Here is a 15,243-nt window from a genome sequence, read left to right on the forward strand (position 1 = left end):
GGGTCAGAAGAGGGTCTTAACACTATCTGATCACTTACTTCATTTCTCATTTATCCAGACAAGTCTCTACAGAGGAGGCAGAATTATTGAGCCCAGTGCCAAAACCAGTTGCAATGCAAAAAATATAACTCATGTCTCTTTATGATCTCTCCATTGCATTCGTCCCTAGTTATTCACCATGGCTTACTCTTTTGGATAACTTTGGCTTATCCTATTGTGGGGTGGGGGTAAGGTTCATCTCCATACTATGCAGTGCAAAGGCCTGGAATCATGTCCCTGAACCTGACCTTTGTTTTTTCTTTTGCACACACACACACACACACAGCTATTCCAAGGCATGGCTTCTGCCCTTCTTTCCAGAGGTTAAATCATATCCCTGAACCTGACCTTTGTTTTTTCTTTTGCACACACACACACACACACACAGCTATTCCAAGGCATGGCTTCTGCTCTTCTTTCCAGAGGTTAAATCCTGTCTACTGAAGGAAGAGGAGAGGATCCTTTCTCCCAGTCTTGCTGAGGTAGGGAGGGTACGAGCAGAGAAGGCAAACTTCCTTTGCTGAGTTGATGGCCAGGCCAATTTTTCTGCCTGACATACTGAAGGGGAAATGGGACTAACTTCAGCCCAAAGCAGCTGCCTGGCTTGCTTTTAGGTGAAAGGGATGAGAAGATAAAAACTTCTTTTCTGTGTCTCCTACAAGATGCCTCTGAGAGTTGAGATTTGACTCCAGCCACTTCACTCTACCACCTTCCTTCCTTAACACACAATTTGGTGGCAAAATCCAACTGGGACCCTCCAATGAGTCAAGCATCAAAAACCACTGTTCTTATTGACAGCTTAGGCTATCTCTCTGCCTAATTTGATCAATTTGCTGTATTTGGGCTTCCCAGTTCCAGTCCTCCCCCACTTCATGTTTACAGTTTAAATACTTGGCTACTTATGAAGCTCTTATTCAATTCCTAGGCTTAGGAGTAAAACAGAACCCCTGAAAATGCTATCTTTTTTCCTTGACCACTTCTCACAGTTACAAGGTGGAAAGTTCTTGCAGAGTCCAGGAATCAATCCCACCTGACCATGTGGGATGTCTTACTGATAAACAACATCTGCAGGGGATCCAATTCTACAGCAGCTGCTGCTGCTAAGTCGCTTCAGTCGTGTCTGACTCTGTGTGATGCCATAGATGGCAGCCCACCAGGCTCCCCCATCCCTGGGATTCTCCAGGCAAGAACACTAGAGTGGGCTGCCATTTCCTTCTCCAATGCATGAAAGTGAAAAGTGAAAGTGAAGTTGCTCAGTCGTGTCTGACTCTTCGCGACTCCATGGACTATAGACTACCAGGCTCCTCTGTCCATGGGATTTTCCAGGCAAGAGTACTGGAGTGGGGTGCCATTGACTTCTCTGCTACAGCAGCTAGAATATCTCAAAGACCAACACAGTTCCTTCATTGTTTTCTTATCTACACCTTCAATATATGACAGGTCCTTTCACCCCAGTCTCTTATTGTTTGTGCCTTCTCCACACCATACCTACACCTCCACAATGCAGTTGCACCATGGTAGTGTCCCAACACAGAGCCATTCTAAGTACCTCAAAGAACAAACCAATTTAGGGCAAGAGGATTTTTGCCTCTTAGGCCTGTGGTACCTGGCTGGGACTTTTTACCCTGTTCACTACACTTCTTAGATGAGTTGTTTTAAAACCTTTTACCCACAGAGAGAGTCTTGAACCTCAACATTCAGTAGACTCAGCCAATGTCTTTGTGGAAGTATCTCAGCCCCTAGTTTCTTACTCAGATGGCCATTTGAGGGCAGCAGAGCAAATATGAACATATATTCTATGTGGGGCTGGGTGGGGGGGATTTCACTGGTGGCTCAGATGGTGAAGACTCCACCTGCAATGGAAACCCAGGTTCGATTTCTGGGTCGGGAAGATTCCCCTGGAGAAGGGAACAGCAACCCACTCCAGGATTCTTGCCTGGAGAATTCCATGGACAGAAGAGCCTGGTGGGCTACAATCCATGAGGTCACAAAGAGTCAGATACGACTAACACTTTCACTTTCCAGGAAACACAGAGGCAGCTAGATTGACTGTACCTCCAGCTCTGCTCACCAGGATGTTGCTACCTGACAATAGCACTGAGCTTCTAGAAGAGGTACCATAGCAGAGCTGGGGTTGGGGGAGTGTTTACAGGAAGAACCAGAACTTCCTCACAGAGATATGTTACTACTATTTAGAACAGTTTCCCATATTTGAAGACTTACTCAAATTCATTAAAAAGAAGTGGGATGGAAACCCTGGTTGATTAGCAGTCGGCAGAGTCAGTAAATTGGCTGGTTTGTGCAAAATTTGGGAAGAGTAGAGTGGGAAAGTGAGTTAACTGTGGCAACATGAGTAGAGGTGGTGCTGAAAGTGCAGAGGTGTAGCCTTCTAATAGTGATTTTTAAAAATTGAGGCATAGTTGATATACACAATTGTACTGTGACTTTGAATAAAAAGATCTTTAAGTACAAAAAAATAAAAAATAAATATATATTTAAAAAATCAGACATCTAGGCTACATCTCAAACCAACAGCATCACTTTTCAGGGGGAAGAGCCTCAAAATATATATTGAAGTTTCCCAGGATTCTTCAAGGAAAATTTGGGACTTTCATTATGGGGTACAATTTCACCCCATACCTCATTAGATAACTTTCTATTCTTAATGGGTATTGTGAACATGTCAATGGCATTACACGTGGCCTGGAATATCTAACAATGGATTGCTAAGAACATGGCAGAAAGCTATTTGGGGGTTGGAGTGAAGACAAGGGGGAAATCAGCAAGCAGTCAGTACTACTCAACCAACCAGGTGGAAATTGGGAACCGACTGCTTACTGCTATCCCTGAAAAGAAATGCATCTAAGCCTCTCCCTTAGTTTATGTTCCAGATGAAAGAATCTGGGAAAAGAGAAGACAGAACTATATTAATACTGGCTCCTGCACAGAAGTGGCCACAGTTCATGGGGGAAGGGACACCATTTCCTCCAGTACCCCTCACCCTATACCCATTCCTCAGTCATACTGCAGATAAGCTTCCTGGGTCTCCCTAACATTCTGGCCAGAAAGAGATAATTGTGAAGTACGTACAGTGTTGCTCTGTTGCTTCTAGTGGTTCCTCTCTTTGGAAGAGCTTTTATTTTTATCTCAAAAGCATTTATCACCCAACCAGTATCATTCAAAAGTCACACCAACATGTCCTCAGCACTGTATTTTACTTTTTTGCAGAGAGAAAATAGAATGAGGGAGGGGAGGAAAACATGGTTCCATTGCAGTCTCCAAAATGTACAGGTATACACTGCTAGCATAAGGATAGGATGAGATGGTCAGGCAGATTAGCGGGGAGGCCCCCAATATCCTTTTTTCTACTGATTTGTATATGCTAATGAAAATGACATGAAATATGTGGAATTGCCTAGCACATGGTATTCAATAAATGTCAGCTGCCTTCTCTAGCAGGGTTCTCCACAAGCTAAGAGATACCTAGACATCACCATCCTTCTCTTTCCAGGGTATGAAGCCCACATAGAAAACTAGAGAACTCAAAGCACAGTACAGTTGGGAAAATGCAGTTGGCCGGCTGGCTCAGTGCAGGGTCTTGCTGTCTCTCCATCCTCCCGACTCCACTCTCCCAGGGTGAGGCTGAGAGTAGTTTCCCAGATGGCTTCCCTGAGACCTAGCTAGCTTGTCCTAGGAGATCCCATGTGGAGGGCTGTGGGTTGCAACTCTCTAGTGCACAGTCCTCTCTTTCTGGCGATGATAATCTTGGGGAAAACAAGAAAGAAAAGGAAGAAAAGCACAGGTTATTTTCTGACCTGAGTTCCCAACTCCCCATCACCAACTTGTGGGGCCTCTAGTAATCAGCATTTAAAGAGTTCCCACTGAGGGTTCTGCCAGGTAAGCAAAAGAGAGAGAGGCACTTACTGTAGGGAAAGAAGCGGACCCGCATGCTGATTTCTCGAGCTGTCTTCAGGATCTCAACAGCCTGGAAGGAACGTGGCAGCTTGTACAAATGAAGAGATACAACCCAGGAAAGAATTATAACAAGAGGAAAGTAGTTTGCCACTCCAACCTTCTGGGTCACGAATAGCTGCCTCCCTCTTATCAAGGTGAAATTCTTTATCAGGTTACACATTAAGCTAATCTTACCCACTGCATCCTACCTGGGATGGCTTCTAGCCTCACCACAGCCCAGGTGCTGTGCTCACCTTGCTGTGCTCAATATCTTGGAAATCCACATCATTCACAGCTAGGACTTGGTCCCCTTCCTGAAGTCCTGCTCGATGTGCATCAGAGTCAGGAATCACCTGTAATATATATAATCAAGGTAGGATAATTTCAAACAGTGTAAGTGAAATTAAATGCCGTTCAAATGTAAGGTACTATATTCGTTGTGTGTGTGTGTGTGTGTGTGTGAGAGAGAGAGAGAGATGACGTGGGGAAACAGGTGGCTTGCAAGGTAGGAAGTTGTAAGTGGGCAAGGACAGTCTCACTATGCCCCTTCTATAAGTCTACTGAATCATCCTTCTCCCCAGTCTTGGGACATCACGGTTCAGCAATCTGATAACAAAGGGAAGTAGCTATCCATATTGCCTACCAGGCAGACGCACCTTGGAGATAAAGATGCCCAGCTGGGAGGCCTTTCCTCCTCGGATGTTAAACCCCAACTGTAAGACAAGAGCACAGAAGGGGGCTCAATACAGACCACAAACACAGGAGTATCTAGTAGCATCAATGTATGACAGCTTGCCTTATGTCCCTCAGAGAGCAGTCAGAAGTTGTGCAAGTGGCATCTCAGCTTTTCTGCTCATAAAAGGAAGATTCAGAGCCTCCTCATCTGCTTCCCAATTCATCCCCCCCAACCATGGCCAACTTCTGGGCCTGGTATGGACAAACCTAGCCTGGAATAAGAAGCAACTCTTCCATAAGCTCACCTGAGCTCCAGGGGGCTTCTTCAGTGTAACGATGCGGGGCAGAAACTGGGTCAACTCATTGTTGTAGTCTGGATGGTATACCCTCTGTAAGACACAGCAACCCCAGAAATCTTATTATCAGGCTTACTACTTTAATCCAGAACATAAATGCTTCACCCTGAAGCCAGGAGAAGGTGAAGTCATGGACTTAGTTTAAGTAAAACAGGTAACACTGTTTTAGTAACAGTTGCTCAGAATCCAACTTCTAGCTAAGATTCTCTCTCCATTGAGCTTTCTAACTGCCATCCTCCCTTTCATATATCATCTTGTGCCTATGGGAAAAAAATTCCTTGTACAGATGGTTCCCACCTCATGAGGAGGAATCCATGCTGGGGGATTCTCATAGGCAGGCAGGAAAACCACCGGGTAGTCATCGTAAGGAATCCGGCTGTCCATCTCCAGCAAGGACCTGGAATGGAAGCGTGAATCAAAGCTGACGAAAATGATTTAAAAGGGAAAACAGCCCAGCAAGTTTTAGAAAACAACCCAACCCATTCCAAGACTGTCAGTCTATATGCCCAGCCCACTTCTAGGTAGGTGATAGATTTTGGGAGAGAAGGAAGAAAACTATCAACTTGGCTGACTATCTGGATGCTAACAACCTCTTAGATACACTATAGAAATGATCTGCTTTCTCACAACAAGCTTGTGAAACATATGTTACCGTCCTCATTCTAGAGAGGAGGAAATCAGGATCGAATCTAAAACTATCTGACTACTTTCGAAATTCAACGGAATGCTGATTCCAACTATGCATATAAACTCGGGGCAAGGCACCGCCCCACATTTCCTAATGTGATGAGTTATGGTGGCGGTCTGCAGACTGGCCTTTCCTTTACCACCAGCCACCTTCCAGATCTCTTTCCAGCATCGTGCCTGAGTCCTGGCCCACAGCACTGTAAAAGTTGTCTTACTACCTCTCTAACCCGCAGGCCTCAGACGCCGAGTCTCAGCTCACCGCCAACTCAGCCTGGGAACCGGAAGCGGATGTTAGGCTGAGTCGGAAAGAGGCGGGTCACGGAGCGACGCGCACGTCCCCCTCCCATGCGTCTTCCTGCGCGCGCCGCGTGCGTGCTCCGCCCTCAGGCTGTCTGCGCTCCGATTGGCTGGCGCCCCCGGGAGTGATTTGAAACTTGGCGGTTAAACCTCTGGTTGGGACAGGGCGGCGGGAGACCTGGTAAGGGACGTTTAGTTTGGTGAGTTAAGGGGCCACCTTAGCTCAGGATCTGCCCTTCCCAGTACCCTGGTGCTTTGGTTCTTTGTCGTCGTCTCCGCTGGGCTTTTTCTTTCTATTTCAGAGGCCACTTCGCTGTTTTCAGAGGGTCAGGGTGATGGGCAGTCCTGTCCTGGCCAAGACTGAGAGACAGTGACTTTTCCTGAGGTAGCGATCCCGCTGGGAGGGAGAGGCTGCCGCCGTAGGCTACCGCTGACTTCCCTAACCCACCACACCCTCCGAGGAGGGCCAGAACTGAAGAAAGGAGGACACTCTCCCACTCCTGCCGACCTACCAAGGTTTATCAAAGAGCATCTTTTTCTTTTTTTTTTACCCTCAGCAGAGACGGTGCAGAAGTAGGATCATGAAGGAAGAGGTGAAGGGCATTCCTGTAAGAGTGGCACTGCGATGTCGCCCTTTGGTCCCCAAAGAGATTAATGAGGGCTGCCAAATGTGCCTTTCCTTCGTACCCGGGGAACCTCAGGTGCGTAGCAGAGTCCTGGGCCTCCCTCTGAACAGCTGGTGCCAAATAACAGTGAGGGGCACGGTCTAGCCTTTTTTTTTTTTTTCCCCTTACTCCTTGTTCCTTGCCTTCTCTAGGTGGTGGTTGGTACTGACAAATCTTTTACCTACGATTTTGTGTTTGACCCCTCTACTGAACAAGAGGAAGTCTTCAATACAGCAGTAGCACCACTCATAAAAGGCGTATTTAAAGGTGAGACTGGTTGATTCTTCAAACGATTCTTGAACATATACTATGTGTCAGGCACTGTGATTGGGTGCTGCCAATACAGGAATGGATGAAACATGAGTCCTGCCTTCAAAAAGCCCACAACCTAAGAACTGACCCAATGAAAGTACCTTTATTCTATATTTGCTTTCTATGGTTCTGCTCGTCTTTGACTTGTATATGTTTTTGTTTGTTTGCTCTGAAACCTCGTTAGATTTTAAGTTCTTTGATGGGTGCTGATGACGCCCTAGTTGAGGCCCAGGCACTGCAAAGTCTCTTGAGGGATTCAGAGGTAAATAATACAGCTTCTGGACCCTGAAAGAGTTCAAAGTCCAGGGGTAGGATTGGAAGTAGATGACTACGTACACACTGTTAAACACAGTCGTGTCTGACTCTCTGCGATCCCGTGGACTGTAGCCCACCAGGCTCCTCCATCCATGGGATTCTCCAGGCAAGAATACTGGAGTGGGTTGCCATTTCCTTCTCCAGGGGATCTTCTTGACCCAGGGATTGAACCCAGGTCTCCCACATTGCAGGCAGAGACTTTAACCTCTGAGCCACCAGGGAAGCCTGTTAAACACATAAGAAATATTAAACTTTTTGCTTCATTTTTTTTAGACAAAAGTATTTTAAATGTTAAAACCTTTGAGATTTCCTAAAGCCCCTGAATACACTGGCCAGTTAATAATCTTGATTACAGAAGAGAAGCCAGGGCTTTAGTGTTATTTAAGACTATGGCAAAGTTCTGAAGAAAGGAGCAGTGCCAGAGAGGTGTCTAACTGTTAGTCTACTACAGTGGTTAGTCAAGATTCAAAGGATTTAAAAGAAGTAGAACCATGGTGTACTAGTCCTTTAAAGTTGAAAGTGATATTTACACATCATCTAGTCTATTTTTCTTTCCATCCAAAGAAAATTACTTTCTAGCAATATCTCTGTTAAGTGAACTTCCAGCATCTGGTTAAAATTTTTTTCTTTGACAGAAATATCACAGATTGGTTTTTGGACTATTCTAATTGTGTTAGATTATATTGAGATGAAATTTGCTTCCCAGTAATTTCTGCTCAGTGGCATTAGTTCTTCCAGGCAACAGCTACTCACATTTTTTTTTTTTCACTTCTTAAAATGATGTCATGGCCTAAGACACATCGAACACTTTGTTTCAGATTTTTAAAATAGTAAAACAGTAATTTCAAACAAATGTTGCAGGAACAGCATAAAGTACTTTTTTTTTTCCTGAACCCTTTGACATGAGTTGTTGTCCTGATGGTCCCCTGAATACTTTAGTGTATATTTGCTATGAACAGGAGCTTTCTCCTATGTAACTACAATACGACCATCAAAATCATGAAATTAGCATTGTTACATCACTACCATCTGGTACTCAGACTTCATTCAAGTTTCACCAGTTATCCCAGTAATGTCCCATATAGCAGAAGGATCTGGTTCAAAGTCATATGTTGTATTTAGTTGTACTGCCTCTGTAGTCTTCTTTATTATAAAACTCATTTGGTCTTTTGACTTTCATGATCATGACAGTTTTGACAATCACAGGCCAAGTTTGTAAATGATATTTGTTTATGATTAGATTCAGATTATATATCTTTAGCAGGAATATCGCAGAAGTGGTGCTGTATCCTTCTCATTGAATCCTACGAAACAGCACACAATTTTGATTTGTTCTATTACTACTGGTGTTCTTTATGATCATTTGATTAAGGTGGTATCTGCCAGATGTCTCCTATAAAGTTAATCTTTTTCCTATCTATATATTTGGAGGACCATTATTTTATTCTAATTTTCTTCTAATTAACCATCCTTCCTTTCCTTTAGCCATTCCTAAAGAAAAATATGGCATCCAGACCCTGTATTATTCTATTATCTTTCATGGAATGTACCTTCACAACTTCATAAGAATGTTAAAGTTCTTCTTTTATATTCTGTTTCTTTTTTTGAAAGTGTGGCGTTTTTGTGTTCATATATTACAAAAGCAAGGCTTCATTCACAATATGAATTACATAATTGTAAAACTATTACATACTAAATAGTTATTCCAGCATTAAACTGATTTCTGGAATCCTTAAACAATGTAGTGTGTTTTGCAACTATACTCAAGTTTTATGTTTTACATACAAAATACGTTCTTTACATCAAAGTACATATTAACAAAACTAAGTTCTAGAAATCATGTATTCTGTAAGACTACTTAATGGAAAGTCCTTAGTAGGGAATTTAAAAAAAATACATCCATTTGATAAATATTTTTGTAGAACTTAAATGAAGTTTATTCTGGACTTTTCTTTTTTTTTTAGTTAATATTCCCTTTGTCAAACAATTCTGCAGATGAATGGCGAACACCTATTTCTAAAATGAAATGGCACTGGAAAATAGCTAGTGAAATTTTTTCAAAGTAAAAGTATATCCTTTACTTGAGTTTCAAGAAGTTGTAGCTACTTACTATATTAATAAAAATCTGAAATAAAATCATTCCCTGTTAATCCCTTTACAGTTTCTTAAAAAGAGTGGAGATAAATTATCTACCAGCTTTAAAATCTAGTTATGTTCACTAAACAAAACTAAATTTGGTTTCAGAACATTGCCTGTTAACAGTGAAGTATTATAAATAGTCCATGTTAAGCTTTTCTCAACTCATTTCTATAAAATATTTTATTAAAAATAAAATGGGAGAAACATTAAATACTTAATGGAAGATGCCAACATCTTTCCAATACAGAATTTAACTCACAAAAATTTAAATAAAACCTTAAATATTTAAAAAAATACAATACCAAAAAAGTTTCTAATGTAGATTTGCTTCAAAATTGTTAGTGCGTTTAGAATTAACTAGCTTTCAAGCATTGATACCTTTGGAATACAACTGTATTTCAACTTTAATTCATAGGAATTTTTAAATTATACATTCTAGTTTATAGTTCTGAAAAAAAAACTGAACTAAATTGCTCTTTCAAAACATCTTTAGTTGTCAGGAAAAGAAAGTGTTGATCACTCTTTGGCCCAGAATATACAGTTAATAAACTGGTTTTAGCATGAGAGGTCCTCCTTTTTGTTTAATGAATGCTTTCATTTTATATTTTGTGGTATTGCTTTTATATGAAGAATAAGTAGGAAAAAAATAGCCACAAAAGTGTCAAAATGACAGCATCCTGTTTTTGACAATATATACATACAAGGGCCAAGTTACACATTTGGAAGTGACTGCTGTAAAACTAATCTGAGCTGTAAGTGCTAAAAGCAACAGCAGAACAGACTGCAGACTTTCGATTCACAAGCCTCAGATTGACAAGGAGAGTTATATGGAGAAACTCCTTGGTGCTGCTCTTTCAACAGTGCAGTGGAGATTAGTTTAGATTAGATATTAAGCCACAAGAACTCATTCTATTGGCTTTGTAGCATTTGGAAGAGAGGACAGAAGATACATTAACTTGGCACTTTGGGGTTTTTGTGGAGACATACCACCAATATTTCCCTTTCACTTACTGTAAGTGTAAAAGTGCTTTTTAGTTAATACTTAATAGGTAAAATGTTTGCTTTAAGCCAGTTAGTAACACTTTCAAGATTTGAATCAAATTTTAAAAATTTTGCAAAGTACACAGAAAGCAAGAGTTAGTAACAATATATTTTATTGTTTGACCAAGCTGTCCTCAGAGTAAGCTAGTTATTACCCAATATAAAAATGACAGCCTCCTATTCAAATTTATTTACTCTAGATTTATTTACTCTAGATTCAAATTTATTTACTCCAGCTCCAGGGTGGGAGCTGGAGTGCTCGGTTGGCTGTTTCCCATGCTTGGACTACTCGTGTGGGTGCTTGGTTCACTGCTTGGACCTCCCACTGGGCTGTAGTTCCTCTGACTGTGACAGCCGAGGTTCAGGGCTGGTGGGAAGAGGAACTCTAAGGGATACTTGCTGACACTACAGAAACTACTGCCTGGGTAGAGGGCTGCTGTATTAGTGAAAGGCTTCTTGTTGGTGCAGGGAACTACATCAGGGGGTGCGAGGTTTTGCTTTTCAAGTGGCAAACTGGACAACTGTCCTGCTAGAGTCGAGAGCTGGTTTAATGGGTTGTCAACCATGAGTTCTTGGGGGCCTCTTGGCAGGCCCTCTGTTGGTGTGGTTTTTGCCATACTTTCATAGGAGTCACTCTGGATATTTGGGATTTCATGGGCAAAATCATTAAGGTGTCTGCTTCCTGAACCACTGTGGAAGGTGGGCTTAAATTGATTAGTGCTCTTCTGCTATAGGTCAGATTGCTAATTTTCTTTTGTAAACCCCTGCACATTCTCTTGCTGCTTAAGGAAGACCTAGTACCTTAAACCTAGAACCATTTTAGATTTGTGCTTTTGATGATGGGACAGGATGCTTCAATCACTGCAGCAAAAGGAACACAATCCACATTTGTATGGTTTTTCTCCTATATGGGAACACATATGGGCTTCCAGATGACAATCACAGGCAGATGCAAATGGGCATAAGTGACATCAATGAAGTTTCTCACCTGTATGGATTTAAATGTGTTCAGTGAGCCAGGTGGTGCCTTTGCTGACATAGTTGCAATATCAACCCTTGAGCTTTTCGTCAAAGGTCCTTTCAAACCCATTTACTAACATTCCTGAGTTTTCATCCAAGGAAATTTCAACAGATGGGTGATTGAGTCCATTTTGATCACCATCTGTTCCAGCTCCCTAAAGAGCCTCTGCTTCTTTGTCCCCACTAACTGATCCAGAAATCATGTTGACATGATGAGTCTGCTGAGTCAGGAATTCCTGGAAATCTTTCATGAAGTTCAAAGGCTCTGGTTTCTTTTCACTCATCTTTGTTTTTGAGATATTTGTATGGAGTTTACAGTTCATTATACCTTTTCACCCCAAATCAGTTCCCCCCTTTTCTTGCCACTCCAACATTGATGAAATGTAGAGTAATTTAAATTTACTCTGGAGACACACCAAGGGACTCCAGAAGGCCATGGAGGGAATTTCAACTAAACTGAAAAGCCATAGAGTTCACCTGACAGCCACGCTGAGTAACCCCCACCACCTTGTTCAACGCTGCTGCTGTCATCATCAGTGTCTTTGTCACTGCCGCCGCCCTGTTTGTGTGTCTCCAGTTCCATTACTTTCGTATTCTTAACTTGAGAAACTATGGGAATTATGGTCTTTAGAGGCAATAGAAAGTAGAAAGTGATTTCAATGTATATGTGTTTGGTTAATATTGCTCTCAGCTGCAAAGATAAAGCCAGTATTTTTCAATCAGCTCAACAGTACCCTGAGTTTTTTGTAAAAAAGTGCTGAAACTTGATTTCCCCAGTTATTACTATATATACATATCTGTGATATTATAGATGATTATGAAATGTTATTCTCTTGCCCCAGAGTCATGCCAGTTGATATTAGCAATCTATTACAGTGAAAATCTCAATGTAACATCTTAAGATCTTCCAGAACATCAAGGTCTTCATTTACATGAATCAGTTCAGTTCAGTTGCTCAGTTGTGTCCGACTCTGCAACCCCATGAATTGCAGCACCCCAGGCCTCCCTGTCCATCACCAACTCCTGGAGTTCACCCAAACTCATGTCCGTCGAGTTGGTGATGCCATCCAACCATCTCATCCTCTGCCGTCCCCTTCTCCTCTGGCCTCCAATCCCTCCTAGAATCAGAGTCTTTTCCAATGAGTCAACTCTTCACATGAGGTGGCCAAAATATTGGAGTTTCAGCTTTAGCATCAGTCCTTCCAATGAACACCCAGGACTGATCTCCTTTAGAATGGACTGGTTGGATCTCCTTGCAGTTCAAAGGACTCTCAAGAGTCTTCTCCAACACCACAGTTCAAAAGCATCAATTCTTTGGCACTCAGCTTTCTTCACAGTCCGACTTTCACATCCATACATGACCACTGGAAAAACCATAGCCTTGACTAGATGGACTTTTGTTGGCAAAGTAATGTCTCTGCTTTTGAATATGCTATCTAAGTCGGTCATACCTTTCCTTCCAAGGAGTAAGCGTCTTTTAATTTCGTGGCTGCAATCACCATCTGTAGTGATTTTGGAGCCCCAAAAAATAAAGTCTGACACTGTTTCCACTGTTTCCCCATCTATTTGCCATGAAATGATGGGACCGGATGCCATGAGCTTAGTTTTCTGAATGTTGAGCTTTAAACCAACTTTTTCACTCTCCTCTTTCATTTTCATCAAGAGGCTTTTTAGTTCCTCTTCACTTTCTGCCATAAGGGTGGTGTCATCTGCATATCTGAGGTTATTGATATTTCTCCCGGCAATCTTGATTCCAGCTTGTGCTTCTTCTAGCCCAGTGTTTCTCATGATGTACTCTGCATATAAGTTAAATAAGCAGGGTGACAATATCCAGCCTTGACGTACTCCTTTTCCTATTTGGAACCAGTCTGTTGTTCCATGTCCAGTTCTAACTGTTGCTTCCTGACCTGCATATAGGTTTCTCAAGAGGCAGGTCAGGTGTTCTGGTATTCCCATCTCTTTCAGAACCTTCCGCAGTTTATTGTGATCCACACAGTCAAAGGCTTTGGCATAGTCAATAAAGCAGAAATAAGTTCTCTCAAAAAAGAAGAAAAAAAAAAGGACATACATCACATTAAGTGAAGTCTCTCAGTCATGCCCAACTCTTTGCAGCCTCATGGATAGTAGCCTGCACCAAGCTCCTCCGTCCATAGGATTTTCAAGGCAAGAGTACTGGAGTGGGTTGCCATTTCCTTTTCCAGATATATCACATTGAATCATACTTAAATGATGACATTTCTATGAGGAACCTGATAATAGGGTTCTAATGAAGACTTTGTTAATCAAAGAAATACATGTTGGAATCCCTTCTATCTATGCATTTTCTAAGACTTCCATTTAATTCCCATAATTTAGAATTGTTCAGGTAGAAAGCAGAATTCTAAAACCCTGAATGACTTTTAGACAGTGACTTAGTCACTATCATTATCTCAGTCATATCGTTTTAAGTGTTTTACTTCCTAGCTTTTAAGAGCTAGCAAGAGAAGCATACATGTGGGTTCAATATTTTTCTTCTTTGCTTATTTGGAGTAATGCAAAGTCATGGCACCCATATAATTTTTCTTTGTGTCTGACATTCCCAAGAGACCCTTGTGTTCAGAGAGCAGTCTCAGTTCTGCTACAAGTAATTACTGAAGGACATGGAGGGTATTGATTGGATGAAAATATTTGAGCCCCCATCACTACACATGTGACTTCTGTTTTGCCAGGATACAATGCAACCGTCCTGGCCTATGGACAGACTGGCTCTGGAAAAACCTATTCGATGGGAGGTGCATATACTGCAGAGCAAGAAAATGAACCAACAGTTGGGGTCATTCCTAGGGTAATACAACTGCTCTTCAAAGAAATTGATAAAAAGAGTGACTTCGAATTTACTCTGAAAGTATCATACTTGGAGGTAAATGATTTATTTTTATTCTGAATTCAAATTTATCTTTGGGTAGAAAAATAAATGCATATTGAATTTTTCCTGGTATGACTCAATAAATTGAATTTTTAGTAAATTGCATTTTAGTAAATTGATAGAGAAAACTTACTGGCTCAGTTGGATCTGGCTCTCACCCAGTTTTTTCCTTGTCAGAGTAGTCTGTTTAATCTGATTGTTAGAGAAGTTGGCATTCCCATATAAAAAGAAGATAGGAATACTTTGAGTTTGGCCTCTATTATTGATTCCCTGTAGAGTCTTTAGAAAAATATTTGATATCCCTTTACTGTTTTGAGGCTTGAGTGATCATGCTGCTACTCCATGAAGAATGTTTATAAAAATTGGGTGAAGTTTTGAGCTGTGTAAGTAATGATAGAGTGTTTATTCAACAGATATTTATTGAATATTACAGGCCCTGTTCTAGGTATTTGGGATATATCAGTGAACAAAACATAAAAGTCCCTACCTTTGTGGATATTTTCATTCTAGTATATAGTAGTATACAAATAGACTGACCAATTACATCTAGCCCTCATGATACCAGAAACACATACCTAGAGACCTTACAACTTCTGATAATCTACCTGGTTGATTCCATAGCAATGATAAGATGTCTTATCTTTAAGGAGCAGTAATTAAATGTATATAATTTAACAAACAAACATGGTGCTTACTATGAAACAGTACTTAAAGTTCTGGTTGTTGAAATATTCGTTGCCATTCACCCTCCAATAAAGACCTATTACTTACATTTTAACAAAATCGGTGAAGGTGATGTTATGACCATCTAAGAACTGAATTTAGATACCCATGTAGC

The 15,243-nt window shown here is 41.4% G+C and overlaps 2 protein-coding genes and 1 pseudogene across 10 annotated transcripts in view; 1 reads left to right on the forward strand and 2 right to left on the reverse strand.

Annotated features, from left to right (window-relative positions):
* Positions 1 to 3,235: 3,235 nt before the first annotated feature.
* On the reverse strand, positions 3,236 to 6,068 carry PDZD11 (PDZ domain containing 11). Of its 6 annotated transcripts, none has more exons than XM_070290304.1 (7): positions 5,930 to 6,068; positions 5,322 to 5,421; positions 4,974 to 5,057; positions 4,650 to 4,706; positions 4,248 to 4,346; positions 3,964 to 4,024; positions 3,236 to 3,803 (listed from the first exon to the last, which is right to left on the reverse strand). In XM_070290304.1, the coding sequence occupies exons 2-7, from the start codon at positions 5,406 to 5,408 to the stop codon at positions 3,769 to 3,771; spliced, it is 423 nt and encodes a 140-aa protein (XP_070146405.1). In that variant the 5' UTR covers positions 5,409 to 5,421; positions 5,930 to 6,068; the 3' UTR covers positions 3,236 to 3,768. The 6 variants fall into 6 exon arrangements, with proteins under 6 accessions (XP_070146405.1, XP_070146406.1, XP_070146404.1 ...); XM_070290305.1 differs by having other exon boundaries at positions 5,971 to 6,064; XM_070290303.1 differs by having other exon boundaries at positions 3,964 to 4,042; positions 5,971 to 6,064.
* Positions 6,069 to 6,072: 4 nt separating this feature from the next.
* The window catches only part of KIF4A (kinesin family member 4A), a 128,146-nt gene continuing 118,975 nt past the window's right edge, over positions 6,073 to 15,243 (forward strand). The window contains exons 1-4 of one of the 4 annotated variants that reach the window (XM_070290308.1): positions 6,073 to 6,189; positions 6,566 to 6,709; positions 6,826 to 6,940; positions 14,209 to 14,399. In XM_070290308.1, the coding sequence (XP_070146409.1) occupies positions 6,590 to 6,709; positions 6,826 to 6,940; positions 14,209 to 14,399 (426 nt within the window). In that variant the 5' untranslated portion in view covers positions 6,073 to 6,189; positions 6,566 to 6,589. Of the gene's footprint in view, positions 6,209 to 6,565; positions 6,710 to 6,825; positions 6,941 to 14,208; positions 14,400 to 15,243 lie in introns of all 4 variants that reach the window. The other 3 variants (XM_070290309.1, XM_070290310.1, XM_070290311.1) reach the window with 3 other exon arrangements.
* Positions 10,708 to 11,784, reverse strand: LOC138930087 (zinc finger protein Pegasus pseudogene; annotated as a pseudogene).

The sequence above is a fragment of the Ovis canadensis genome, chromosome X (genome assembly GCF_042477335.2).
Source record: "Ovis canadensis isolate MfBH-ARS-UI-01 breed Bighorn chromosome X, ARS-UI_OviCan_v2, whole genome shotgun sequence".
NCBI lineage: Eukaryota > Metazoa > Chordata > Mammalia > Artiodactyla > Bovidae > Ovis > Ovis canadensis.